Source organism: Lontra canadensis, unplaced genomic scaffold (assembly GCF_010015895.1).
Source record: "Lontra canadensis isolate GAN:19392208 unplaced genomic scaffold, GSC_riverotter_1.0 scaffold1, whole genome shotgun sequence".
Classification (NCBI taxonomy): Eukaryota; Metazoa; Chordata; class Mammalia; order Carnivora; family Mustelidae; genus Lontra; species Lontra canadensis.
In genome coordinates this window covers 23,545,676-23,571,369 of record NW_022630995.1, presented here as the reverse complement: position 1 = coordinate 23,571,369, position 25,694 = coordinate 23,545,676, and the positions used below count along the sequence as shown (strand labels likewise).

General features: G+C 37.7%; 2 protein-coding genes across 2 annotated transcripts in view; both read right to left on the bottom strand.

Moving 5' to 3' along the window:
- The window catches only part of PDCL2 (phosducin like 2), a 37,501-nt gene extending 37,334 nt beyond the window's left edge, over positions 1-167 (bottom strand). The window contains exon 1 of the mRNA XM_032865497.1: positions 85-167. Within this exon, the coding sequence (XP_032721388.1) occupies positions 85-90 (6 nt within the window). The 5' untranslated portion in view covers positions 91-167. The remainder of the gene's footprint in view (positions 1-84) is intronic.
- Positions 168-3,030: 2,863 nt separating this feature from the next.
- NMU (neuromedin U) overlaps positions 3,031-25,694 on the bottom strand; it is a 29,917-nt gene continuing 7,253 nt past the window's right edge. Inside the window, exons 3-11 of the mRNA XM_032869507.1 lie at positions 24,259-24,317; positions 17,233-17,280; positions 13,512-13,571; positions 12,722-12,751; positions 12,582-12,632; positions 10,933-11,007; positions 7,580-7,633; positions 6,484-6,523; positions 3,031-3,117 (exon numbers count right to left, since the gene is read on the bottom strand). Coding sequence (XP_032725398.1) covers positions 6,488-6,523; positions 7,580-7,633; positions 10,933-11,007; positions 12,582-12,632; positions 12,722-12,751; positions 13,512-13,571; positions 17,233-17,280; positions 24,259-24,317 — 413 coding nt within the window. The 3' untranslated portion in view covers positions 3,031-3,117; positions 6,484-6,487. The remainder of the gene's footprint in view (positions 3,118-6,483; positions 6,524-7,579; positions 7,634-10,932; positions 11,008-12,581; positions 12,633-12,721; positions 12,752-13,511; positions 13,572-17,232; positions 17,281-24,258; positions 24,318-25,694) is intronic.

The window sequence follows — 25,694 nt, the reverse complement described above, 5'->3', positions numbered from 1 at the left end:
AATGTTAGAACCCTCCCGTTGTGAACCGCCCCCCAACCCTGGTGCTCACTGGAGGCCCAGCCGGTGACTCCCCTGGGTGCCCACCTGCATGGTGTTCCCCTTTGCCCCTTGCGTGCCGGCGTCGTCCTGCCCCTGGCGACGAACTCCTGACTTACACCGAAGTCTCCTTCAAGGTGGAGGCGAGCGGGGCCGCAAGCCTAATGGTTTCCACCGCCCAAGGGGAGGGGGAGGGGAGAACAACGGCCTCCCACGCACGCACGTGCGCTTGCGCAGCTCTGTTGCCAGGCAACGTGGAGGCGGGAGCTGGGGGTTTAGCTGTGCGTACGGATGCGCAAGTTAGGGGGCATCTCTCCTAAGTGGTATCTCTCCTGTTCGCAGTCTTCTGCTGGTGGTTGTACTCTTCCCACCCTTCCTTCCGCCACCACCAAATCACCAAGTTGTTTCTGAGCCTCTGGCACCCTTCAACCCCTGAGCACCGTCTTCATAGAGAAATAACAAAATCCTGGGGAGAGAACCTTCCAGAGGAAGGCTTCTTAACCTGGAGCCCATAGCCTATATTTGGATGCATTTTAGGGGATCCCTAGCCTACAGCCCCAATTGTACATAATTTTGTTTTATAGGTACATTTGTTGGTTGGGGAAGGAGGGAGGGATTGGGGGTTTAGGACCAGAGATTTCATCAGATTCTCAAATGGTTTGCCGCCGCCATCTTAAAAACCCACTGCCTTCGAAGACAGGAGCTCTGGCTTTAGGTAGGAAACCTAGACAGTCGGGTTCCTTGGTGGCTGGGTTAAGGAAAGGATGTTTACTGGGAGCTGCCAGGAATGTGAGGAAAACATTTGATATTATCACCAAATAAGGTTATATACATGGTCACAGGGATATACTGATAGGATTTAGCAAAGAATCAAAAAATGATTTTTAAACTTGGGTTCAGTATTAGACCTCTTCATGTGTAGTGCCCATTTAATATGTAATACAAATCCTGTACTCCTGGTAGCCTATATATTTTGTTGTGTTTGTATATTAAATATTAATTTGTTAAATATAAAATATTTTAAAACATCCCACAATTTTTGTAACCATGTTTTGGTATTTTTTGCTTCCTTTTTTTTTTCTTTTTTCTTTTTTTTTTTTTTTTAATATCCTGGGATCCCTGAAAAATGTAAATGACCTAAGTCTCTCTGTATTTTTAAGAGGCTCTGGAAACTACTGCTTAAATTAATATTTGACTCCTTTTTATTTTAACAGTCCAAAATCCAAGCTAGTTGAATTACTACTGTGTGTAGCACCAATTAATGTTGCTCTATATATTTGTGGCTGTTGAGCAGGAGACCTCAATCCTCTCAAGTCCCCATCTTTCAAAGCAATTCATTTTTAAAATTTTTTGTATTCTTCTTCCTTCTTTCCTTACATTTTTTGCATAGGTTGACAAGAAGTGAAATTCAGGGACTTTGTTAGTAAAAGGCATAATTTAAGCTGTAATTATTGGTCAGCATTAGTAAGATAAAGCTTTGTGAGGTCCTCTACCCTGAAGAATTTAAGACAATCCTATCCACTCTAGAGCCAACCTCCTCTAATCAGGCAGCCTGCTTGGTGGTAGAGGAGGTTATCCAAGAGGGGGGTCAGAAGGGAAAAATCCAGGGGAACCTGAAGGCAGATAATCTCAGCATCCATCTGAGGTTAGTTCTGTGTCCAATAAACACTGATTTGATGTAAAAAGTTTTCCAAGTGTGCTCATGATCCTCTGCTAGTGAGATTTTCTTTCTGGTAATGGACAAGACTGGTTGTCTTTCAGATGTTGCAAGGTGAAATGACTAATTTTAAGATAAATTGAACACTACCAGTTGGTAGAAAAAGCTAACTCTCTTGATATGTTTGTAGCACTCAGACATCCCTTTTATAATAGATAAATCAGAACTTGCTTATTGGACTATTTGGATGGATCATGGCCAAATTCTCCAACTAGTGTAGTTTCAGTTGCTAGTCACATTCTAAGATAGTTAGCTACTGGACACTAAGGTATTTATAAGAGCTGGTGATTTTGTCACTGATGAAATCCAAACAGGATGAACTAAAATAGCTCATTAAAACTCAACTCTCTTCTGAGTGTCTTTAACAAAAATAACAAAAGAACAGGTATGTCGGTGCAGTTGATCCTGAACCACACAGGAGTTGGGAGGACCCCCTGGAGAAAATCCCACAAACTTAACTGCCAATAGCCTACTGTTGACCAGAACCCTTACTAATAACATACTCGATGAGTACAAATTTTTTATGTTATATGTATTGCATGCTGTATTTTTACAACAAAGTAAGCTAGAGAGAAGAAAATGTTACCAACAAAATAGTAATAGGAAATAGGGGTGCCTGGGTGGCTCAGTCAGTTGAGGGTTCCTTCAACTCTTGGTTCCGGCTCAGGTTATGATCTCAGGGTTGTGGGATCAAGCCCCAAGTTATGCTCCCAGCTAAGTAGGGAGTCTTCTTGGGATACTATCTCTCCCTCCCCCAAGTCCTCCCCCTGCTTGTGCATGCGCACTCTCTCTACTCCAAAATAAAATCTTTAAAAAAAATTTTTTTTTTTTAAAGTCCATGTATAATTGGATCTTGCAGTTCAAACCCATGTTGTTCAAGGGTCAACTGTGTTGTCAAAAACTGCAAGGATCTAAGGAACATCATTATTTAGAGATTTATTACATAAGAAAAACTATTTGGGGGCACCTGGGTGGCTCAGTGGGTTAAGCCTCTGCCCTCGGCTCAGGTTGTGATCTCAGGGTCCTGGGATCCAGCCCCGCTTCGGGCTCTCTGCTCGGCAGGGAGCCTGCTTCCCCCTTCTCTCTGTCTGCCTGCTTGTGATCTCTCACTTTCTCTCTGTCAAATAAATAAATAAAATCTAAAAAAAAAAACACAACAGATTTAAAAGAAAAACTATTTTAGGATGCTTTTAAAATTGTTGACAAGTTAAACATTTATACTCTCAACCAACTTTTATTGAGAATGTTTACAACACAGGGATTCTCACACATGGTAAGTTTAGCAAGCAGTTTTTCTGAGAAGAAAACAAAATGTCAACATTTTGCATTCCCTGGTACTGCTTCTGCGAAAAATAGTTGGTATCCTGTATAAAAAGAAAAATTAAATGTAAAGTCAAGTATAAGTATGTGAAGGTGTATGTATGTAATGTTAGCATATAGACATTTCTATAAATATTTCTTCAGGTCTGATAAAATTGACACAAGAGAGATATCTCAGCTATTCTTCAGTTAGTATATTTTTAGCTATCAATCTCTCTGTGATAGACCACTTATTCTATATGTCTGTATTTTCCAAAGTTTTACAGTATTTATATACATACATGTATATTACAATATAAAAGTGGTTTTCTAAAGTTCATTGATGCCAATAAGATTTATGAATAAAATATTTCAAAAGTTGTAGTTATTCCTCATGTATTTATTTCCTTTGGTTTTGCAATTAAATCACTCTATTTTACGTCTAACCATTTTCTAAGTAAACATAAGTCCCCAGGACAAAGTAAAACCTCAGACAATCAGATGAGAAAAACAAAGAAAAAATGATTATTGAACTATTTTGCTATTAACAAAATAAAATGAAATCTTAAGTGAGTTAGTCCGTGTAAGCCCTAATCTTGAAAACAATCCAAATCAAGCTATTATCCTCAGAAAAAAGTTTTCCTAAATTAACCAAATCACGGATTAAATTCTATTTCATATTTGTGAGCACTCTACCACTTGGTTTGGTGTTACAAGCACATACATTTTTTTCCATTTAATATTAAACGTTTTTGTGTGTACTTTGTAAATGTCTCTACATTTTAATATTATAAAAGATAGCCACTTTCCCATTATCCTTTTGTTCTTAGTTCCTTAAAAAAAAAAAAAAAGAAAAGAATTAAGGGTATATTTGCTCATGTTTCTGATGTGAACAGCTCGTTGCTGAAACAGAAATTAATGCCAAATATAGTCTGAAAATTTAAGTTCCTAATTAGGTTCTAGAGCACACTAAATTTTTTCTTCACATTTTCAGTATATTTGGCTCTTTCATTTCTTATCTAACTGAATTGGCCAATGTATAAGAACCACATTAAAAAAATGGTGACAGAGTACTCTTGCTTTGCTCCTGACATTAACAGAAATTCTCCAAAGTGTTTTACTATCAAAACTGTTACTGATGGGTGCCTAGGTGGCTCAGCAGGTTAAAGCCTCTGCCTTCAGCTCTGGTCATGATCCTAGGGTCCTGGGATCGAGCCCCGCATAGGGCTCTCTGCTCAGCAGGGAGCCTGCTTCCCCCTCTCTCTGCCTACCTCTCTGCCTACTTGTGATCTCTGTCTGGCATATAAATAATAAAATCTTTAAAAACAAACAAACAAAAAACCTGTTACTTACTTTGAGACCATTACATAAATAATGTTAATAAAGATTCATCTCTTTCTATAAGATATTCTCTTGGGGCACCTGGGTGGCTCAGTGGGTTAAAGCCTCTGCCTTCGGCTCAGGTCATGATCTCAGAGTCCTGGAATCGAGCCCCAAATCGGGCTCTCTGCTTAGCAGGGAGCCTGCTCCCCGGCTCCCCGCCTACCTTTCCGCCTACTTGTGATCTCTGTCAAATAAATAAATAAAATCTTAAAAAAAAAAAAAAAAAGATATTCTTTTAAAACATCAGACATTGATGTGGAATTTTGAAATGATTAAATAATTTTTCTTCTAATGGTGAAAATATTTTAATAGACCTCCTAATGTTGAACCATCCTGAGTTGTTGGAACAAACTTCACTTTTATGGAGTTACATAATTTAAAAAATTTTTAAAATATGGCCGAATACAACTTACTAATATTTCTTTAACATTTTTATGTTGATATTTATAAATAGGATTGACTTCCAGTTTTCTTTTTTTTTAATATTATTTTTATAAGGTTTTGATATTAGTATTTTCTGGCTTCATAAAAATATTTTTATATTTTCTTCCATCTCTGAGCTGTAAAAATTCAAAATCTATTGGTCTAGTACTTTGAAGGGGGAAGTTTTTAGATAATGTTTTCAACTTTTTTTCCATGCCCATTAGTCTGTTCAGAGGTATTCTTTTTTTCTTTCTTCTGACATCAGTTTTGGTAGTACTTACTTTATTAGACAATCCTCCATTTTATTCAGGTTTTCAAACTCATAGTCATAGAGATTTGTAAAGTACTGTTTTGTGATTTCCATTTATTCTATATGTTTCAATTTCCTTACTTTCATTTGTATATTTGTACATTTATGGTTTCTCTTTTTTTTCTTGATTAGGTTATTAGGTTTTTCTTGATTAGGTTATTAGGTTATTAGATTAGGCTAATTAGGTTATTTTATTTTATTTTATTTTTTGCAAATAATTAGATTTTGCTTTACCAATTTTTCTTTTTAACTATTTTGTAATTTTTTAATTTCATTTTTCATTTTATAATTTTCTTCCTTTTGCTGTCTCTTGAGGTTCACCCTGGTTTTTTTTGTTTTTTTTTTTTTTTTTGGAACTAAAACCTTAATTCACTCATTCTTTCTTGCTTGATAGCATTTAAAGCATTGAATTTTTCACTGAATATGCCTTTGGCAGAATCCCGTAAGTTTTAACATGCAGTGTTTTTATTATCTCTTTGTTTTCTGGATAGTGTATAATTTTGGTATTATCTTCATTAGTTAGAAATAGTTCATTTTGATATTTGTTTCTATGAGAAAATACTAAGAATTTTAACATTCTTAAGCTAACTATGTATTTAAGGGTTGAGATAGTGATATGAAAAAATATATGCAAAAGTATGTTAAGTACAGAATCTACATTAAGACTACATGAGGTTAACAGAATATACTTTTATTTGTGTGGTATAAATTTATCAATCTGAATTTGGGTCTAATTTCAAAATTTACAACCTAGTAAGATATTAGGATTAACATGTTTATTAAATATGTAGGACCACCTATATATCTACTCTATCTCCAGCTCTGATGTGGAAATTCTGTGAGTTCCAAGGTAGAAGTCATGTTCTCATGTCTTTCCACATTTCTTAGTTCTCTAGAAGTGGTAAATCACAACTTTTCTAAAGAATCTTTGAATACAGGTCACTTGGAAGGCAGAAATGCATTCAGCCTGTAAGTTCTGGCCCATTATTGTGGACACTGATTACTACAATAAGAACACAATCCTTGACATATTACCTGTGCAATAAATGATGATTAGGTCAATGTCTACAAAACCCAACAGGACTACTGTGACATAGTCCAAGGAACACACAACATGGGCAAAGCAAATCTGGTCCTAAAATACTGATATTTTCCATCATATAAAGCCCCCACTGCCCCTATAACAATAGTATGTATATAGAATATTAATGCACCCATGCAGTCAAGTAATAGAAATATACTGAGCATGGTTTAATTTGTGAATATCTGAAAATGACAGAAATTTTCAAACTGGGTTGAATTGGGAAGTACATACCATTTTAAATGTAACCTTCTGATCTTCTTCCATTGCGTGGCTAGAAAAGAATAAATAAAAAATAAAAAATAAATCAGTGTAACTAAGGAGTGAAGTTAACTTTCATACAAATCAACCTAATGATTTCTATGGGAATTATTATATCTTCTTTTATCTAGTTTTGCTCTCCCTTCCATCCATTCTCCAAATTGTTGTTAAAGTTAGTTTCCAAAATGCCAATCTTACTGCATGGCTCTTCCCAGCCCAACACGAAAGTTGAAATTCCTTAGTTAACTATTTCACTGGCTAATTCCTATTGATTCTTCAAATTCAGCTCTTAAAGCCTTCTCTGTACCTCCTCCACTCTCTGGCCTGGGTAAAACACCTTTCTTCCAGAAACCAACTGCCTGGATTGAAGGTGCATTTAACATAGTATTTTGTATTTGTTTATCATTTCCTGTATTAGGCTGTAAACTCTTACAGCATAAGAATGGAATCGTATCTGTATGCTTCTAATCTTTGCAACATTGCCCAGCACCCAGTAGAAATTAAAAAAAAGTTGCTAAGTGAATGAATAAAAAAAATCTCTGACAATGTAGTAAGGATACAAACATTTTAGAAAGTAAAGCTGCTTAGAAAAAAACTCACATTTCTTACACAATTTGGACAAGCAAAATATTAAATGCAATTACAAAGTTTTGTTGACTTATAGCCTCTAGTATAGTTGATTCTTTCACTTTTAAAAACTTATGAAAATAGTCATAACTGTTCTAGTCTCCTGAATCAAATATTCGGTAAATGATTCCTTGGAACTTAAGGAGTAATGCATCTTTAAGACACTCACTTACTGCACATGAAATTTGATAGAAATAAACTGTTTAATATCTGAATGTCACTTGGGGTGTTTACAAACATGAGTGGATTAGAGAAAAGATCAGAGCTACCATAATATTAAAACAATATGGTGGGGGAAGAAGTGAATCTCAAGACTAGAGCACCTGATGTCAAATATCTATAAACAAACTTAAAAACTTAATGTAAATAAGTGCATAGTCAGGGTATTTTTTTCAATTTAAATGTTGCGTGATTAAAAAAAATATATATGGTATTTGCATACCCTGAACAAAAACTGTCTTCGAACTTGGCTTGCAATAGGACCTTGGAATTCTTCCTGGAAGAGAAAAGGAGGGCATTACAAATCAAAACTAACAGTAAAAATAAGTGCAAATTCTTAGTGAATTCTTAGTGAAGCTCCAAGTTATTTTCAACTACCATAATTAAACAAGGACAGAATCAAGGACTTGAGCATAAAATTCCTATCAATGAGTAATCTTTAAATGTATACCCGAGGAACTTTCACTTAGCAATATCACCGGAAAGTTGTATTTTAAAATAATTTCCTAGGGGCAACTGGCTGACTCATTCGGTAGAGCATGCAACTCTTGATCTCAGGGTCATGAGTTTGAGCCCCATGTTGGGTGTAGAGTTCACTTAAAAATTTTTTTAAATAAAATAATAAAATAATTTCCTTATCAACATAACAGCTTCTAGGAAGTTTGTCAGTTGCATGTGTGTTCATCAGTTAGTAGAATGAGAGATGAAAGTTCATAGATAATTATTTTAAAATCTCCTCTCAGCATTTTGTTAAAACGAAATAGTTTCCTTAAAATACATATTGTACGTGCTAACACATGATCAGGGAAAAATGTAAAATAGAATTGTGTCAGACCTAAAATACACTGTTTCCATAGGAATTGAAATTGAAATTGAAATTGAAATTGAAGGACAACTTTGGTAAACGATATTTATTCAAGGAGACTTAAATAAATTAGATTTATTTATTTATTAGTAGATTATTTATTTATTAGTAGATCAGTAGATTTTCCCAATATAATCATATTCACAGAAATGATAAGGAAAAAAAAACAAGTAAGAACACACAAGTTTTTCATAATGGGTGTTATTTTGAAGTTGCTTCTTTTCTTAAAGCATTTCATTTTAAACAATGGAAAAGATTTAACGTTTTATGGTTTCCATAAAATGGGTTCTCATAGCTTCCTATTTCAACAACTTCTTCTTATAGCAGTATCAGGAAGGATGGCAATCACTATGACATATGTTATCAAGTCCTTTTGAAATTATTCTGTAAGTATAATCAAATTTTAAATTCTAAGAAATGGCTCTATTAAAATTCTGAAATCCCATATTAATTTGGGGTGCCTGGTTGGTTCAGTCGGAAAAGCATGTGACTTGATCTCAGGGTTATGAGTTCGAGGCCCACATTGGGTGTAGAGATTATGTAAATAAATTAAAAACTTGAAAAAAAACCTTTGAAATCCTTGTTTTACAAGAAATGTATTTTAAATTCTCAATATTTTGTACCTAATTCTCATCCTGACTACAAACTCCCCCAAATTACTTAATATTTTAAAATGCACACATAGAAACTATGTATTTATATGCTTGTATAAGAAAAGTTACGTATGTTACATTAAACAGGAAAAAAAAAAAAGACAAGGGAAATGTAACTTAAAGAGTGCCAAATTTTAAAACTTTCAAGCCCAAACATACAGGTCTGTTTAGTCTTATTGGAGAAAGAATTTAGGAAGTAGAGATAAAAAAGTTGTGGGGACGGAAGTGAGGACGTCTAGCAAAGAACATTTAAGAAAAGTGTTTGGATGTCCAAAATCTGAAAACTCATTTTCCTTAAGAACACAAAACATTTCACTATCAAAAATCTGTTTTAAAATTAGGAGACTTAGGCCCAACAAAGCTTACACTCTACTGTAATTTTTTTTATTCATGTCTTACATTCTTTTCTTTCATCGGTTCCTATGAAACTTGGCTTGTTGCAAAATACTTTTAGGAGTTATTTGTCCAACAGGTCATACTGCTAAGTCAGAGGTTACATATTCAGCTAGTTTTCTGGAAATACAATCTTGCTCAAGGTGGAACATTTAGACAAAGTACCAAGTGGCCACAATACTGAGTGTTTAGATCTGGTAAATAATGACAGTGAAGTGATATAATAAACAAGTCATTTGTTGGTGTGTTTTAAGAAACTGCATCTTTAAATTGAAATCTTACACTATTCATCAGTCAAGCAAAGTGTTCAGAAAGTAAAAGTTAATTCAAAAAAGCATATGTTACTTCTAGGAAGTTTGTTGACAACGAATTTGACTTTTTTTTTTAAAGAGGCTATTACAGTTCCTCTTACATTTCTTATTCAAGTTGGCAGTAGATATTGTCTTCCCTGACGGAAGCTTAGTTTAAGAATGTGAAGAATTTAGGAAGGAAATAGTGACCATAAAAATAAATTTTGATGAATTTATTTGCCTAGACTGTATGCATTTTTAAAGGTATTTGAAGACCGTTTGTTGGTAGTGTTTTAAGAATAAAATTAACATGGTACTTAAATTAAGGGAAAATCTAACAATAAAGTAATAGAAGTATGTGGGGGCGCCTGGCTGGCTAAGTCAGTGGAAAGTGCAACTATTGATTTCGGGGTTGTAAGTTCAAGCCCCATGTTGGGTGTAGAGATCACTTAAAATCATTTAAAGAAATAATAGATGAATCCAAGATTAGACAATAAAGAGAGCATAGTGAAAAAAATATTTGCCTAGGCAAGAAGTCAGAAAACTCTGCTGTAATCTCTAATCTCACTTACTAGCATGATCTTGGAAAACACCTTTATTCTGAGTTGTTTCCCTTTTAGTAAACTGGGGATAACAATACTTGCATAAGTACTAACAGAATTGCCAAAAGAATAAATTGAGATAATGTAAGACTTAAAACTAAAATGCATTACAACAATGTGAGGCATTACTTAAAAGTAATACCTAGAAACTTTCACCAATGAAAGAGTTAAAAATTCTTTTAAAATGACAATAAAAACTCCACAATCTCTAGTTAAAACATGTTAAAACTCAGTTGTATTCCTCTTAAACACAGATACTGGATTGAGGCCATATTTCTGTTTAATTGTGAAAATTAAAGATGCTTGCATTTAGTTTCTGATCTATTTCCTTCACAAGCCTTACTCTTCCCAACATTTTAGTATTTGGGTAGAAAGCTTCCCATCCTAGCCAACAGCCAACCTGTACACTGAGGGGCAGCAAATGGTCCTTCACCTTTTCTCCTGTTCCATCCTAAGTACTAGGCACGCTGTTGTGTCCTTTCCTTGAACCAAGAAAAGTTTCCTCACCGGGAGGGTCATGGCCCTTGGAAGAGCGTGTAACCCCAGCTTCCCTCATTGCCCTCAGCTTGAATCCAAGGGGAAATAAATACTAAGGGGGGCAGGAACGATTCTCCTCCTCCTGAGTGAAAACACTTCCTCACTTATATCCTCCAATATAAGTGAAAACACTTATATTGGGCTTGTCCTGAGAGAGTGTCTTGTACATCACCACAACTGGGAATTCAGGGCCCCACAGAGAGTGACGAAGCAAGCATGCAGTTTGTGTTACGTACGTCCAGTCTGAACCTCTTCATTCTTCTCTCATGCAGTTGAGGAACAAGCTGCAGTAGCGGATGGACGACAGACGACTGAGAGACACGAACACACACACGTGATGAGCACGAAAGCTTCTCAGCATTGGGCATAAAGATGGTTTCCTATTTGTTTGGTTTTGGTTTTGCTTTTACCCCACTCTACTTGCTCCAGACAAAAAAGAACAAGAAAGATGTTATGTGATGTAGCTCTTTGAGAACGCTTCAAAGAATGTGGAGAATAAGCCAAGAGATTGAATGAAATGTGGTAGGGTCTGTGCTAGGATCCTTGTCATCAGGCTGGAGAAATGCTTTCCTTAGGGCCTCAGCTCCGTCATCAGCTGCCGGCAAGTAAATCACCCACCAGCATCTCTGAGATGCTTCCAGACTTATGCAAAATGGTTTGGACCGATGGAACCAACTCTGAGAATCAGTTTTCCACTATGAAAATGTTTTGTCTGGAAGATTATCGTATACGCGCATCTGGGAACCTCCTTCACAAAGGTTATTTTGTATTTAAAACTGAACATATGAAACAAGACAACAGGGGACACAAAAAGTGACAAACGTGTCATTGATCGTGAAAAATGGGACTAAGATACATTTTCTCAAAATGTAAAGATGTCAAGCAGAAGGAAATGAAAGTATTATTTGAGACATGGGATTACCCGATACAGTTTCATTTTAAAGGCATGGCTTGGATTGAACCTTCTCACAAATATTAAATTTATTTGTCAAATGGATTACTTTAAGCCCTATCTAACGGTGATTTGTTAACCAGTTCAACCTACCATTCAACTCCTCGTACATAAGAATATTCAATATGACAAACATTTGAAACTGAGTTTATATTACAGTTACCTTTTCAGAGGTACACCTATGTTTAAAATTCACTGTGCTCCTCATTCCCTAAATTGGTCCATGGCAGTGAATCACAAGCATAGAAGGAATATTATGGTTGAATAATTACTAAGCATTTCAGATTGAAACACCAGAATAGCTTTTTAAAAATTCATCTGTATAAAAAGAAAAACTACCACTAAAACCACACAATTTGGGAGTGAACTGAATTCACATTACTGGTATCTGGCTAATCTTAATAAATTCTCACATTAAAAGCCTAATTACAAATAAGGTGAGCTGAGGAATAGTACTGGATATTTCTAGTTACATTTAATGACATTTTTGGCAATCATCATTTAAAGTCATTCTTAAAATGATTTTGGTTAAATCTTGTTTTTCCTTGTACTAATTGAGCTCTAAAACAATATGTTTTACTTAATCATTTGTGCCCTTTTTTTGCATCTAGAATGTAAATTTCATAACAGGAGGGATTTCTTTTTTAATTTTCTAATTTTATTGCTACATTTCTAGTACCTAGACTTGTGCTTGGCACAGAATAGATACTCAGTAAATAACTGTTGAGTGAATGAACAAACTTAATGTACATGTAGTTAGTAAGATATAAAATAAATGAAATGTGTAATAAAGATTGAATTACATTTGTTTATTCACATATAAACTCTTAAAGGGAAAAACATGAATTTTGATCTAGCTCTATTAGATAAACTGCAAAAACAGATTTTAAAAAATACTAGCAATTACTAATAAGAAATAATTCTACAACCTACCACAACATTTGAATTGCCCAGCTTCCGTGTCTTTGAATAATGAAATAAGAACTGTTGGAAAAAAAAGTGAGATTTACTATAAATGGTTACCGACTTCTTTTATTATTTTTTAGTGTATGTGTTTACAGAAATCACCTTACCCTTTTGGTATTATCTTTTTCATCTGTTTCCTATTGAAAAAAGAGAGCAATAAATATCATCTTATATATAACGTAGTATAAGATTATAATATATAAAATACTATATTATTATATTATGTAGTATATTATAATCATATACTATAATGTATGTAGTATAAAGTTTATAACATAAAATTATTTTTAATCTTTAAAAATATGTGATATAATATGCAAGCGTGAAACTGGTTAAGCATATATTGCTCTTAAATAAATGGGAAAGGGCACCTGGGTGGCTCAGTGGGTAAAAGCCTCTCTGCCTGCTTCTCTGCCTACTTGTGATCTCTGTCTGTCAAATAAATAAATAAAATCTTTAAAAATAAATGGGAAATTAATTAAATATTGTTTATATTAGAGGACTGTAAACTCCCTTATTATTGTCGCTAAATTCTCCCACATCTGAGAAGCTGAACTATTTGTTTCTTTTTTTTTTTTAAGATTTTATTTATTTGTTTGACAGACAGAGATCACAGTAGGCAGAGAGGCCGGCAGAGAGAGGGAGGGAAGCAGGCTCCCCGCTGAGCAGAGAGCCCGATGTGGGGCTCAATCCCAGGACCCTGAGATCATGACCTGAGCTTAACCCACTGAGCCACCCAGGTGCCCAGAACTATTTGTATCTTATCCAAAACCAACTTGGGCTCTTCTAGCTCTTCACGAACTGCTCCCGAAATTGGGCATACTTTCTTCCAGAAGGAATTCCAAGGTATCACTGAACAATTTTTTGCCTATAAATAAAACACTATTTCAACCTTACCTGGGGCTTTGGTAGAGTTCCCATAATTGTGATGCAAAGCTCCTCCAATGCCTTGGATGCCTAAAGAAAACAAGAAGATACACAGGCCGGGCTTTTGCTTTAGCATCATTTACTGAGAAGAGAGAACTGTGGAATGTGAGGAGCGTGAGGATATTGCAAATACCCAGAAGAGAATCCTCCTCGTGTCCCATTAAAACTCTGTAGGAATCCCTTGGTTTCTCTCATGACAAACACTTGACTCCTAAAAGTAAAACCTTCCTTGCAACCAGCGGGGGAGAATGTTGTGTGCTGGGCATAGGCGTGGATGGGGGCTTCCGCTGTGATCCGGATGCATAGTTCTCAGCACTTGCTAAGACCCCATGAAATTCTATGACCGAGAGAAACGAGAACAGGGCCGAAAGAGGGATTATTCTTCCCGGCTTGTAGCAGAATCTGAATGTACATGCCAAATCTGTGAGCCTCGCCGAATATTACTCATTATTGGCTCATTTAAAAATCTTGCAATGGCTCCCGAACAATGGGAGGGGAGGGAGCCGCACACGGTGCCCCTAATCTGAGTTACCACCCTTCCAGGCTGCTGACTGCACACCCCGGGATCAGGTTTGTCAAAGCATCTGAGCACAGAAGTAGGGCAGGGCTCCCTGCGGTTAGGCGCCGGCTGGGTGTGGTGAGGAGTAACACAAATGGACAAGCAGGGGCGAAACCTGCTTTGCACAGGATTCAGCACACTAGCACCACGAACAATTGATTACTTAATAAACGCATAGCAGAAGTACGGAGGAGCTGGAACCGTGCCGGGGGCGGGGGCCGCGGGGGGCCGTAGATTTAGTAGTTGAAAACGTGCGCTGCGGAGCCGAGCTGCCTCAAATTCTAGAGCCGTGCAATCCCAGCTCTGTTCCTCAGCTGTGGCCCCCTGGGCTGGTTATCTAAGCTCTCTAAACTTTACGGTCCGGGATGACAACATCCCTGCGGAGAGTTCTTGGAAGGATTAGGCGGAGGCGGAGCTCTCAGCACGGTGCCAGGTACGTGGCAATTAGCTAGCAAGAAGAGCAGTAAAGAATGTGTGGCCTGTAAAGCTGGATTTACAACAGCAGTTACTCTTCGTTGGGGAGACGCGCCATAAAGGATTGTTCGGGGCCAGCGACGGTCTCGCCCTTGCAACAACAGCGCATGGTGACCGCGTGGCTTGTAGCGAGGGATCCAGGCGGAGCCGCGAACGGCATCCTCCCTAGCGCTTCGGAGGTCTGCTTTGCTCTCTTCCATTTGTTTGCCTGCCGGGCACGTTGTGGGGATGTTTAGGAATCATATGAAATGGATCCTATTTTCGTAGTGCTTCAGCAAATTGCAAAACACTTTCATATACCTAATTCGCATTCCGTCCTTAAAACGCGGGCGTGAGGAGGACAGGGAGGTTCTAGGAGACTGTCACGTGCTCAGAACCACACATGACCCGCAGTTAGTCCTGGGTGGCCTGGGGGCTTGGCCGTCTGGCCTGCAGACCTTGCTGTGTGGCCTTGGCATTGGCCGTTAAGCCTACAGCTGGGGTGGGGGTGGGGGGTCGGATGAGAGAGAGTAACACTGACACACTCCTTCCCACTTTTTCCTCTCCGGGTTGGGTACATAGGTCACCCCATAAAAATCTGGAAACAAATTCCTGAAACCTCCTTTTATGGCCCATGTAGAAATGCTGTAAAACACAAAACAACAAAAAGAAAATATCTAGTGATGTCATGTGTCTCTTAACACACAGAAGAATAAATTCAGTGTCTCCTAAGAACAGCTTAGAAGCCAGACGAGGCTTGGCGACAGGACCGAAGTTTGACAGAAAAGGTTTCAAAACATGTTGCATTTTCTCCACCCGCTCTTCTCATGAAGCCATGATTCTCCGAGCTACAACTATTCTTTAAGGATTTTTCTCATACTGTTTTTAATATTTTATTTTTTATTTGTGGACTTTAAAAGATCCTTTCTTTCCTCTTTGGTAAAAATGTTTTGAATGTGAATGCTTTGTATGTGAATGCTTTGTATGTGAATGTTCAGATAATCACACAAACAATAAAATTATAATTAATGTGAAAAGTAATGATTTTTTTAAAAAGTTGTATCAGTAGGGCGCCTGGGTGGCTCAGTGGGTTAAGCCTCCACCTTCCGCTCAGGTCATGATCTCAGGGTCCTGGGACTGAGTCCCACATTGGGCTCTCTGCTCGTGGCAGGGAGCCTGCTTCCTCCTCTGTCTCTCTGTCTGCCTCTCTGCCTACTTGTGATCTCTCTCTGTCAAATAAACAAATAAAATCTTTAAAAGAAAAAAAAAGTTAAAAAATAAATAAAAAATAAAAGTTGTATCAGTAAACATAAATGATTCCATAGTAAATTTACCAAAGCTCTCCTCAAAAGATGCAGTCTCCAAATCCAGCAAAAGCTTCGTCTGGCTTCATGGGGTCTAAATGAGTGTTTTAAATTCATGCTTTTAGTACTGAAGAAATAAGATGACTCTGAGGGTGTTCCTGACTTTTAAATGCATGCTTCTGCATTATACGCTGATTAACATCCATCCTATGTTATAAGCTGTTAGTGCTCCTCCAGCACCTTGAAATATTATTCATAAATGTCATCTATTGTGATCCTGGTCTTGCTTTTTCCATCTAATGCCGTGAGCTCGCCTGCAGACTGGGGGATGAGTCAAGGCAGGAGGAATATAGCACTGCACGAGGCTGCTTCGCCACCTCGGCCATGATGACACTCTGGAAGGAGGACGTGACCTTGGCATAGCATGGCACCTTAGCCAGACCACAGAGGGTTTACATGGGGGCTTCGCAGTTAGTAGTTAGGCCGCAAGCACGCCACTGATTGGTCTGAAAGAGGCTGAGCCCTCCTCTCCGGCCAGGGAACTAGTGATCCTGACGAACAAAGGCAGCACACTGAGGCTAACTCTGCTGCACCCACACTAGGGAGTAGAGCAGAAGACAGAAAGCAGCGCACCCCCATCGAGATGGTGTGGAGAGGGCACACGCTTACGGTCAGCGCCTCATGCTTCCACGTACACGAGCTATACAAACACTCCCCACTTCCCCACCATCTCTGAACTCTGGCCTGTGGAAGAGGCAGGAGTTCGCTGAACGTTGACTGAGAGGAGGAAAGCGGGCGTGCTCCCTCCAGCCCTTTCTTCCTCGGGAGCCGCTCTCTGGCTGGTGGCCTTGTCGGGTCTCTGCCTGTGCCTGGAAACCTGACTGGCCCGGAGGCCTCGAATCACCCTCCAAGCCCAGTGTCAATTCCGGGAGTAGTTTTAGCAAACACACTCGGTATCGGATCTAAGGCCACCTTCGTAAAGCGACTTCGCTGTTACGGTGACACTTTGACCTCCGTAAGTCTGACTCCATGTTTCTCTCTCTGTGGGTTTCACACTCAGTTGAGGGAGAGGATATTAGCCTCCAAATGCAACAACACATACGTTATTTTTAACCTAACGCAGAATTTTTGAAATTAGCATTTTCATTTCTAAAATATGTGCATATTATCTGTAAATCTATTTCCCTTAGAGAGAAAGGCCCCGGGATGACCTCACAACATAAAGTCACAGAACTGATTATTACCTGGCGATGATGTAAGGATTTCTAAAGTGTTGACATGTTTTAATGAGTCCATAAAGTAATGACAGGTCCAGAGGGAGAAATGGAGTGACATCTACTTATGTCGCTACAAAAACACCTCCAATGCGAATTACCTGAGGCTGAGAATCAAGGGACAGCCAGGCCGAGCAAGCATCATCTATCTGTGGAAAGGAAAAATGCCAGTTACAGCTTGGAAATAGAAAGAAAGGGCTCAAAATTAAGAAGCACCCTGTTATCCTGTGGTTCTTTATTATGTAAATCCAATCACATTATCTAAATTAACATGATAAGGGGCGCCTGGGTGGCTCGGTGGGTTAAAGCCTCTGCCTTAACTGGCTTGGGTTGTGGTCCCAGGGTCCTGGCTCTCTGCTCAGCAGGGAGCCTGCTTCCTCCTCTCTCTGCCTGCCTCTCTGCCTACTTGTGATCTCTCTCAGTGTCAAATAAATAAAAAATCTTTTAAAAAATTAATTAACATGATAATAGCATAAGTGCTAATTGATAAATAATACACAGAAAAAACTCTACACAACAGCTACCAGTTCTCTAGCAAGGAGCCAGCATTAGGAAAGGGTTGGAGTTCAGTGGTTTACTACGGAATCAGTAAAGGTTTTGTAAGTTCACTTTTGTAAGTTTTCCTCCAGTTCGGGCTGTCTTCCGTCTACTTAGACGTAACCACTGACCAAAGACTTTCCCAGATTTATTACATCTATATGGGCTTTTCCAACCTGAATTCTCTGATGTTCAGCAAGTTTGGAGGATTGGCTAAAAATTTTCCCTACATTCATTACATTTATAAGGTTTCTCTCCAAAACGGATACTCTCATGTATTATAAGTTCTGAGCTTTCAGGAAAGACCTTCGCACGTTTACTACATTTATAATGGTTCTCTGGAAAGTGAGTCCTCAGCCGTATATCAGCATTTGAGCCTTGCTTAAACTTTTCCTCAGACCCACTGTATTGATCTATTCTCTCTGCGTTATAAAGCCTCTGGTAGTTTTTTAAAAATTTTTATTTAAATTCAATTAATTAATATACACTATATTATTTCAGAGGTAGAACTCAATGATCCATCAGTTGCATACAACTCCCAGTGCTCATTATTCAAGTGCCCTCCTTAATGTTCCTTAACGTCCATCATCCAGCTGTCCCATCCCCCACCCACCTCCCCTCCAGCAACCCTCAGTTTGTTTCCTAGGGTTAAGAGTCTCTTATGGTTCGTCTACCTCTCTGATTCACCTTATTTTATTTTTCCTTCCCTTCCCCTATGGGCTGTGGTAGTTTTTTATGTTTGACTCCTCTGTAAAGCCTCAGTTTGCTACACAGGTGAAGTTCTTCCTCGTGATTGATACTCTGATAGTTGTTGAGCACTGACGGATGGTTAAGCATCATCCCACATTTATCAAGTTTATAGATTTCTGAATTCTTTGCTGTTGAGTAAGTCTTGAGTGTCAGTTAAAGAATTCAGCAAGCCTTTAAACAATGCTAATCCCTGAGTCATTACCAGAGAATTTATACTGGAGTGAAATTTTACAAATATGAAGAATCTGGAAGCCCTTTGATCAGTGGTGAAACCTCATTCAGTATCATGGAATTAGAGAGAAGCCTTATTAGTGTAAAGGACGTGGTAAAATCTTTAAGGACTTCTCAACCCTTATTCACAACACGGAGTTCAAACTGAGGAGAAACCTTGTAAACACAAAGATTTGTGGCAAGCCTCTTGCTGGAACTCACGACTTACTCACCATCATAGATCTCATACAGGAGAGAAACCGTAACATGTAAACAAAGTGGCAAAGCCTTTAACTGAAATTCAGTCATTACTCAGTGTCCCCAAAGTCACTCTAGATTCAAACTCTAGAAATGTAATGAAAGAGGAAAGACCTTTGTTTTAAAAAAAAATACACCTTAGAAAACGCGAGGGAGGGGCACCTGGGTGGCTCAGTGGGTTAAAGCCTCTGCCTTGGGCTCAAGTCATGATCTCAGGGTCCTGGGATCCAGCCCGCATTGGGCTCTCTCTGCTCAGCAGGGAGCCTGCTTCCCCCCCTTCTCTCTGCCTGCCTCTCTACCTGTGATCTCTCTCTGTCAAATAAATAAATAAAATCTTAAAAAAAAAAAAGAAAAAAAGAAAGAAAAGAAAAGAAAACACGAGGGAGTGCCTAAAGGAAAATAACTTTACAGATAGAAAAAATTTAGAGAAGTATTTCATGGAACATCAAATGTCAATAAATGTCACAGTTAACAGTAGAAGTCAGTCAATCACTCTTTTCAGACATTAGTTTAAGTCAGAATATTTACTATAGGGAATATGAGTTAAATGTGTAGATAACATATTTGCTAGTCTGCTTTAAAAGGTAAAGGGGAGTGCGCCTGGGTGGCTCAGTGGGTTAAGCCGCTGCCTTCGGCTCAGGTCATGATCTCAGGGTTCTGGGATCGAGTCCCGCATCGGGCTCTCTGCTCAGCAGGGAGCCTGCTTCCCTCTCTCTCTCTCTGCCTGCCTCTCTGTCTACTTGTGATCTCTCTCTGTCAAATCAATAAATAAAATCTTTAAAAAAAAAATAAAAAAAAAATAAAAGGTAAAGGGGATGGATTTTTGGAAAAGCATAATTAATGACAACATGTTTTTTCATACTGACCCTATTTGGCATTTGTAACTAGCAAATTTTAATGTATTTCTACTGTCCAATCACTTTATGAAATACCTGTACTTCTCGTGGGTGTATGAAATCATGTGGACGATTGCGGCTGAAGCAAAGATTACATGACAGCCTTCTTCATTCAGTGGGATTTGTGCATATCTAATTTTCCTTTGAAGATTAACAACAATATAATACACAATATATGATGAAAATCTAAATGGAGATACTGTTTGTGGCTGACTGATTAACACTGATGTATGTTACCATGAAATAGATGTTCAGGGAATCACCTGTGTTTTGTAGTACTAAGGAACATTTTGAATTCTATAAATAAAACGTGATATCAAATCGTCTTTATGAAAAAGGAGGTGGCAATACAAGAAAATACTATTGTATTTTTGTCATGGCTGCAGTTAGAAGTAGGGAATATTAGCTGCTGTGGTTGAAATAAAGAAATCTTTACAGATTAAAAAAATAAGGTTTAGTGAACTACAGTTGACAGCTGTTTTCAGTCTTTATCCTAAAGAGAAAAATTGAAAGACTTTAAACTGTAGTATAAGAGATTTATATTAATCATTAAAGAACTGTGCTGCGAAGTTTAGCACTAAAGCTGGATGTCTGGAGTAGTTTATGGCATTTAATTCTTCGGTGGCCTTTTAAAATGGGACTGGAAAAAATGGTACTGATTTCTTGTCTGTCTGGGATAATATAACTGGAGTCCTGTTTATGGTATAACATCTTGGAATTCTTTGTTGATCAGGTTAATTTTGTTTCCATTCTTATACTATACAGAAGAGGGGATAATCATACTCTTTGGCCATAATTCCTCATGCTCCTATTGCTTCCAAGATGAACATGTACTTTAACAAATGATTCTCTAATCTAGAGAATAAGGAAGGTATACAATATTATAGAAGACCAAAGTCTTAATGTCTCTTTCCTTTTTATCCTCACAGAGCCTGTCATGTTCTCCATATATCACAAATATTTAGGGAATTTTTTAAAAGATTTTATTTATTTATTTATTTGACAGAGAGAGAGAGAGAGACACAGTGAGAGGGAACACAAGCAGGGGGAGTGGGAGAGGGGCAGGCTTTCTGCCGAGCAGAGAGCCCGACCTGCACGTGGGGCTCTATCCCAGAACCCTGAGATCATGACCCAAGCTGAAGGCAGACCCTTAAGTTTTTTTAATTCTTCTCATCCCTTGTGCCCACCCACCTGCCCCTCTTCCATACCATGCAAATCCAGAGTCACAACTATAAAGACACACACACACATATGCGCACAGGATATGGCATATCCAACGTGTCAGGAATAAGTGCTCAATAAATATTCTTTAAGTAACATTGAACTTGTAGAAAGAAAATAAAATCAATTGAGAGGGGAAAGGCAAAAAGATACCTTTCTAAAGCCTTGAATTATGACCAGTGCTTTAATATATCACCCTTAAATGTTACTTAGTTTGCGTCAGCAGGGTCGGAGGAACCGATCCCTCCTGCAAGGTTTTTGTGGTACTTAGGTATCTGAAGATACCACCCACTCAAAGGCAAAGTTGTCCACCTGCAGAACAGGCTGCGTGCCAAGGTGAGGTGGCCTTGTCCAAGAACAGCAGACCCTTGAACCTAAGGGCTAACTAATCAGTGCATCAGTGTTGTTTGGAGAAAAATATCAGAATAAGAAAAAACACCAATTAATCAAATTAGGAGATAATTGCAAAGCTCTTCAGTCTTTGTTCTTTTTTCTTTGAAAGGCACAGCAACACTGCTCACCCACTTTCCGTTTGGATAAGCATTCGTTCATTTTACTCGGCTTGTGGCCCTAATGGGTTTAAGAGCCACTAATTGCTTTTGAGAACTCTGTAGAGTCTGTTGATGAATTTGTTTGAAAATGGTTAGGTCTCCATACAAGGTTCGAAAAGGACGTGTTTCTAGTGTCTGGATAGCTCAGTCATTTTTAAAACCTCCAGCGGAAAAGCACATCTTTTAGTGTCTTAATTTCTTTAAATATCTCTTCCTGTAAAAGAATTTATAGTGTTTTACAATTCTAGTTTTTCCCAGCTTTATCATCTAAAATTTAATTTCAAAAATTTTCCACAGAAATATGGTTTCCAGCTAAAATAAATGTTTCTGAATTATACATTAATCTCTGTTATCCAAATTATTCTTCTTGTTTATATACCTCTGGCATGTATTTTGATATATCAAGGCAGAGAACCTTATAACAGACTTTATGAGCTTTCTTGCTATTAGAGATTGTGTAGCAGTTGGCACTACCCATTTTATGTATTTTATGGTCATGATCAAGAGGTCCTGAGATCAAGCCCCATGTCAGGCTCTGCACTCAGTGTGGAGACACAGCCAACATCTTTCAAAAGCTCTTACTTTGTAAATGTAGTCCTTTTGAAAGAAATCTTTACTTTTAATGTAATTCAATCCATCATCTTTTTGGCCTCATGATTTATATTTGCAATTTTGTTTTAGAAGTCATTCCCTGCTCCTAGCTCACGAAGATACTGTCCTAATAAAAAAGATAGATTCTATTAATTCTTATAATTTACCCTTTATATTTAGATCTTTAATCCACTTGGATCCCCCTTAGTTTTTTTAATTGAAGAATAATTGGCACACAATGTATTAATTTCAGGGGTGCAACATAGTGATTTGTTATTTTATACATTACAAAATGTATAAAAAGTCGTGGGGTGTTAGTTTTATTTCTCTCCATACAGCGAGCCAGTTCCTCACCTTCACTTGCCAAGCAATCTGTGGTTTTCCCTCTGATTTTTAATGGTACTTTTATTGTAAGTTGTGCATTTCTGCCTTAGTTAGGGTTTTCGCAGAAAGAGACCTTGAGATAGTGATGTGGATATGAGTAGGTTATTAGGGAGATGATCCCAGAAGCACTAGTGGAATAGCGAAGAAGATAAACAGGGAAGAGAAGGAATGCCATAAAGTATATGTTATCGAGTGGATTACCACCATGCCTAACTGGGATCAGTCTGTCTGGGGAACTCTAGGAGCCAATGCAGAGCACATCTGTTATCCCAACCCAGGGAAGAGGCAGCTGAGGTATTTATCTACCAACTCCCTTGGGTTAGCAATTGAGGGGTATTCTCAGGGGTGGGAGCATTTACTCTCAGGCATTTCTAGTCCAACTACACCCCACATGGGGCTTGAACTCACAACCCTGAGATTAAGAGTTGCGTGCTCTACTGACCGAGCCAGCCAGGCACCCCCAAATTTTGACTTAGAATTTTTTATGTCATTTAATTCTAACTATTTTGTAATTTCCTCTTTAGCCTGGGATTATTTACCAAAACGTTACTTATTTTCCAAACAGTTGGGATACTGAAGTTATACTTGTGTTGTTAATTTCTAATTTTATTGCATTATGACTGGAAAACGTTTAAAATGGTTCCTTTTTAACTTGTGGAAATTTTCTTTGTGCCCTAACACATGGCATCTTTTTGTTTAATGTTCCAATTATGCCCAAAAAGAATGTATATACTATTTAGTGTATGTTTTAAAAAATATTTCGAATAGATTAAACTTATTAATTGTATGGTTATATCTTTGTTATATCTATTGATGTCATTTGTTTTAACATCGGTTTTGAACAGGTGTATTAAAATCTCTAACTACAAATGTTCACTGATCTATTCTCCCCTGAAGTTCTATTAGATATTAAGTAAATTTTGAGTTTTTAAAAATACATATTAATAATGGCTGTATCTTTTACCTTGCTGTTCTTTTATCAACATAAGACACTGAATATAATTTAAGATCTGCGCATACTGAGATACTGAGCATAATTTACTAAAATCATAAAACAAGGTCCCTCTTTGCTAAGATCGTTTGTTTATCTGGCTTTTATTTTATCAGATGTTAAGACTGATACTCCAATTTTCTTGCAATTCATATTTGCTTGGTATGTCCTTTTCCATCTTTTTGCTTGGACTTTTTTTCTTTTTTAAGTGTGACCTTTTTTTTTTAATATTTTATTTATTTATTTGACAGAGAGAGAGTTCACAAGTCGGCAGAGAGGCAGGCAGAGAGAGGGGGAAGCCAGGTTCCCTGCTGAGCAGAGAGCCCAATGTGGGGCTCGATCCCAGGACCCTGACATCATAACCTGAGCTGAAGGCAGGGGCTTAACCCACCGAGCCACCCAGGTGCCCTTAAGTGTGACTTTCATAGACAACATATTGTTGGATCTCTAAAAAAAATTCCAATCTGCGAATTTCTGTCCTTAGGTGGTATTTTTGGTACATTCACAATATTGAATTATTATTAGGGCTTATTTTTGCCATCTCACTTTACCATTTACTATAATTGTTTTGTTTCTATTCATCTTTCCTTCTTTCATTTCAAAAGAATAATAATTCTGAATGTTATGATATCAGAATATTAGTAAACTTATAGTTGTTCCCAAATTCAATTATCTTATTTCATTTGATAATTTCAAAGAAGATAAAGTTTCCACTAATGTATAGGGACAATGCTTTACCTCATTCCACAGCTGTCTTTCTTGTTCAGGCTGTAATCCTTGAGATAATACTGGAGCACCTAAAAATAAAGTTATACTTACATGTTATTTTTATGGTATTTATTCTAAAGTTAAACATTTATATATAATTCAGTTTTGGATGCCATTTTTCATTTTCACTGTACATCATTACCCTCTTATTTCAACTAGATATTTCAGCATTTGACTTAGCATAAGGATACATAATTATTAAATAAGCCTTAATAGCATTTCAAAGACATAAAGAGTGGATTTCTTTTTTCTACACATCTATGAACGTGCATAGCAGCATTATTCTAAGAGCCCCAGAGTGGAAACAATCCAAATGTCTGTTATCTGAAAAGAGATAAACAAAACGTGGTGAGTGCACATATGGAATACTACTTGCGCAATAAAAAGGAATGAAGTATTAATATATGCTGCATCAAAGAGGAATCACCTACATATTATGCTAAATCAAATAAGCCAGATGCAAAACAAAACAAAACAAAACACAAATATTGTATGATTCTATTACATAGAATGTCCAGAAAAGGCATATCCATATTAACAGAAGGACTGGTAGTTTCCTGGAGCTGGGGGTAGGAATAGAGACTGACTGCACATGGACATAACGGATTTTGGGGGAGTTATATGGAAAATTGTATTATTGTCATAACTGGACAGTTCTAGAAGTCTACTTAAAACTCACTGAGCTGGGGCACCTGAGTGGCTCGGTTGGTTACGTGTCTGACTCTTGGTTTCTGTTCAGGTCATGATCAAGGGGTCCTGGGATCAAGCCCCATGTCGGGCTCTGCACTCAGTGTGGAGATTGCTGGGATTGAGCCTCACATCAGGCTCCCTGCTCCCTGCTCAGCAGGAAGACTGCTTCTCCCTCTCCCACTCTCCTGCTTGCATTCCCTCTCTTGCTGTGTTCTATCAAATAAATGAAATCTCTAAAAAAAAAAAAATTTAAAAAGTTTTTAAAAAAGAAAGAAATGGAGGATTGCCTCTTTATTCAACAGAACTAAGCAGCTCCAAGAAACATTTTGGGTCTAAGCTTCTCTTTAACGAGTCTGAATCTTTCCTAAAGGAGGATATGAACGTTCTCAGGAAAACGGTCTAAAAGGCCATTGACCCTTTCCTCACAACTTGGACACGCGGCTTGTCTACAGTTACTAAGACTTGAGTAATAAGGAGGTGAGAGGAAGAGGATGGAGGGTGAGAGCAGGAGTCGACTTTAAAGAACCAAACCAGAACCAAGTACTGATGCAAAGGGAAAACGCAAAGATTTCCATTCTTTGGATTCAGTCTTTACCGGCATTTACTTTTGATTTCTCCACTCACTCTACTGCTGTTTGTTTCACAGGTGTTCCTGCGCAAAGGATACAATTTTATGTTCTTCCTATGCCTGCCGGTCTCCCACCCTCCTTCCTCCA